General features: G+C 30.8%; 2 protein-coding genes across 3 annotated transcripts; both read right to left on the bottom strand.

Annotated features, from left to right (window-relative positions):
* Positions 1-6: 6 nt before the first annotated feature.
* On the bottom strand, positions 7-1734 carry LOC144478161 (uncharacterized). Of its 2 annotated transcripts, none has more exons than XM_078195893.1 (5): positions 1495-1734; positions 1175-1407; positions 1006-1084; positions 803-931; positions 7-479 (listed from the first exon to the last, which is right to left on the bottom strand). In XM_078195893.1, exons 2-5 carry the CDS (start codon positions 1244-1246, stop codon positions 250-252), a joined length of 510 nt encoding a protein of 169 aa, XP_078052019.1. In that variant the 5' UTR covers positions 1247-1407; positions 1495-1734; the 3' UTR covers positions 7-249. The 2 variants fall into 2 exon arrangements, with proteins under 2 accessions (XP_078052019.1, XP_078052020.1); XM_078195894.1 differs by having other exon boundaries at positions 1175-1336.
* Positions 1735-1865: 131 nt separating this feature from the next.
* On the bottom strand, positions 1866-2633 carry LOC144478162 (nuclear exosome regulator NRDE2-like). The gene is made up of 2 exons (XM_078195895.1): positions 2450-2633; positions 1866-2364 (listed from the first exon to the last, which is right to left on the bottom strand). Exons 1-2 carry the CDS (start codon positions 2557-2559, stop codon positions 2112-2114), a joined length of 363 nt encoding a protein of 120 aa, XP_078052021.1. The 5' UTR covers positions 2560-2633; the 3' UTR covers positions 1866-2111.
* Between the last annotated feature and the right edge of the window lie 35 nt (positions 2634-2668).

Raw genomic sequence — 2668 nt, 5'->3', positions numbered from 1 at the left:
TAATAGAACTGCCAATGAAAGAGAACAACTAATGCTCAATATAATAATATATCCTACCCATCAGATCCTGTGAGAATAGCACGTGTACTACTTTTCTTTTCTCTTAATTGCATGGTATCCAATATATTTATACTCACTCATCATATTACACAATTCTCTCTTTTTACCATATTATCATTGCTACCACTATTATTATCTTGCGTTTCTTCTTAAGTATTATGTACAATCATATTTATATACTTGTGAAAATTAAGTTTTAACAGAATGTAGGAAGTTGACATCCATAAGCTGATGCAAGACGTTTGAAGTATTTTTTGTTCGATCGCAGGCCTCACGCAATTCTCTGGACGCTTCATGAATCAACGTAATACTGCTCGTCAACAATTGTAACTCAACGCAAGTCAAGCCTTGCGCGGCAGCATCGATTGTACCCTCCATCATATCCACAAGATCTGTATCCAATGTTTTGTTGCATTCATCTGTTTCATTACAAAATTTATTAATTAAGATATCAAATACCATTCCTTTGGTAAATTCAATGTTATAGACTATTCGTGTAATATGAATATACAGTAAGCCACATGCAAAATGCTTGTAAGCGATTAATGTTTCAGAGTGACTTGAAATCAATCTGAATCTATAAGAACAATATTCATTAAATTACGTTGAAATACATTCTTCCGCATCAGAATTATTAGATGATATACTAGAATAGTTCTGCATATTGTATTATTAAAATTTTAAAGTATTAATAAAATGATGTTAACAAACTTTAATATATTGGGAGAAGTTGTGTACTTACATAATTTCTTATGCAGCAAGCTGTTATACCTGATGGAATATTTTTTTAATTTTGGTATCTTGATATCCGTATAAGGCAGACACGCTATGGCATCTACTGCTCCACTAATGCTGCTTAAACTTATTCCATCTGGGTAGAGCAATTACATGTTAGGGGAAAGTCATTTTTACAAAAAAAGTACATTGCAAAGAGAATAATTTTACCATCATCGGATTCGCCTGCTTCACCATAAACTGTAGCGCCATAATAATTAAGATTTCGTGTAGGAAAAAATTCTATACCCTACATAAAACATTACAATTATTCCATAAATTATTTTGTGTATTTACATTTTATAAACACAATATGTGAAGTAATATAATAGTATCATACAGTGGCAACATTTGCACTATCATCATCAGATTCTGGAGCTTCTCCAGAGACAACGACAGCCTTCACATCCATGTCGTATAATAGTTCCAAAGACGAAATTTGAAAAAATTCGTATATCTTCTCAACAAAGGATTATAAATTGGAATTCAGAAGTCTTGAACGCTGAGAAAAATCAATTGCAAACCAACAAGGCAAAACGTTATTTCCTATTTTATTATATATATATATGTAATCTATAACAAAATGAAGATGATTTTTTATGCAAATAACTAATAACACATTGCGATGCAAAAATTATTCAAAATAAAAATTAACCTAACCTGTACTGTTCTGTTGAAATTCAATAATTCGTGGAAAAAAAGTCTAAGGTCTCTGTATTATATTGCACATATTTCTAGTTTTAAGTAACAAAATTATTTTTGAAAACCAATTGTTGTTAACTTCCTTGGTATACAAATTGTACGTCTGCAAACAAATGTATATACAATATACATATTTCTAACCGCGATTCTCTGTCGCGTAAGTAAACTGTTTGCCACAAAATTTAGTTTGACAAGACTTGAAAGTATAAACAGTTCTTATACGTAAATCAAGTGCATGATCGTTGTTACCGCGATTATGTAGTCAATTTTTTATCAAGATTCCACAATAAATAAAATAAGTAAATAAATAATACATTGTTTCTGTTTATATTTATATTTTAATCAAATATAACTATTTGTGTACACACACGTAATATACATATATACATCTACACATAGTAATCAGTTTACAAAATAGTAGCCAACTAAAAAATTCGTAAAATTATGAAACAGTAGAAGTATGTGAAGATGTAATTTGTACAAAAATTTCTTGCTACCTAAGTTGAATACATCAAGGTTTCATTGTTGTTTGAATGTCCCTACTTTGTATTTTCCCCTGTATGAAATACATCAAATCAACCACGTAAAATGTCCAATTCCTCGGGAGTAACATGCATTCTTAATTCTTTCTCGCGTATCACATCTTGAATTTGTGTAAGTAGCTGAGGTGCAACTTCAGCTGCATCAATATATATACTCCTGGCCCAGGGGCATTGCGCTACACTTTTATGGTACACTTCTTCTCCTTTTTGTTCGCATAAATTATATTCTTTGAGAAAGAGCATATAGAATCTCCATAACAAGGGGCAACACCTGGTTGTTTGTTCCCTGTAAATATAAATATTTATTTAATAGTTATTTATTGGCTACACATGAAATGTAAAAAGTGAAGAGTAATTCATTGGAAACATACGTTGAAAGAATTTGATGAAAATTAAATAACTTATTTACTGCTGCATTCATGCTGACAGAGTCTTCACGCGCTCTTAATAAATGAATACGTTTACGATTAGCTAAACACATAGCAAATGCTCTCCACAATGAAAGTTTTGTGCTTCGGCTATTAAACTTCCAAATTGGCGAGTTACTCTGTTAGATAAAAATAAAATTTGTCTAGAAATAAAATGTTAGA

This window comes from Augochlora pura, unplaced genomic scaffold (assembly GCF_028453695.1).
Source record: "Augochlora pura isolate Apur16 unplaced genomic scaffold, APUR_v2.2.1 APUR_unplaced_8905, whole genome shotgun sequence".
In the NCBI taxonomy this organism is placed as follows: Eukaryota; Metazoa; Arthropoda; class Insecta; order Hymenoptera; family Halictidae; genus Augochlora; species Augochlora pura.
Note: the sequence above shows the minus strand (reverse complement) of the source record. Positions and strands in the feature narration are given on the sequence as shown.

Excerpts from the sequence above, each read along its gene's own strand:
- LOC144478161 (XM_078195893.1), bottom strand. The coding sequence starts at position 1,246 with ATGGATGTGAAGGCTGTCGTTGTCTCTGGAGAAGCTCCAGAATCTGAT. Across the intron at positions 1,085-1,174 it reads ATAGTGCAAATGTTGCCACT|GGTATAGAATTTTTTCCTAC; the intron begins GTATGATACTAT and ends TGTTTTATGTAG. Across the intron at positions 932-1,005 it reads AGCAGGCGAATCCGATGATG|ATGGAATAAGTTTAAGCAGC; the intron begins GTAAAATTATTC and ends TGCTCTACCCAG.
- LOC144478162 (XM_078195895.1), bottom strand. The coding sequence starts at position 2,559 with ATGTGTTTAGCTAATCGTAAACGTATTCATTTATTAAGAGCGCGTGAA. Across the intron at positions 2,365-2,449 it reads TTTCATCAAATTCTTTCAAC|GGAACAAACAACCAGGTGTT; the intron begins GTATGTTTCCAA and ends TTATATTTACAG.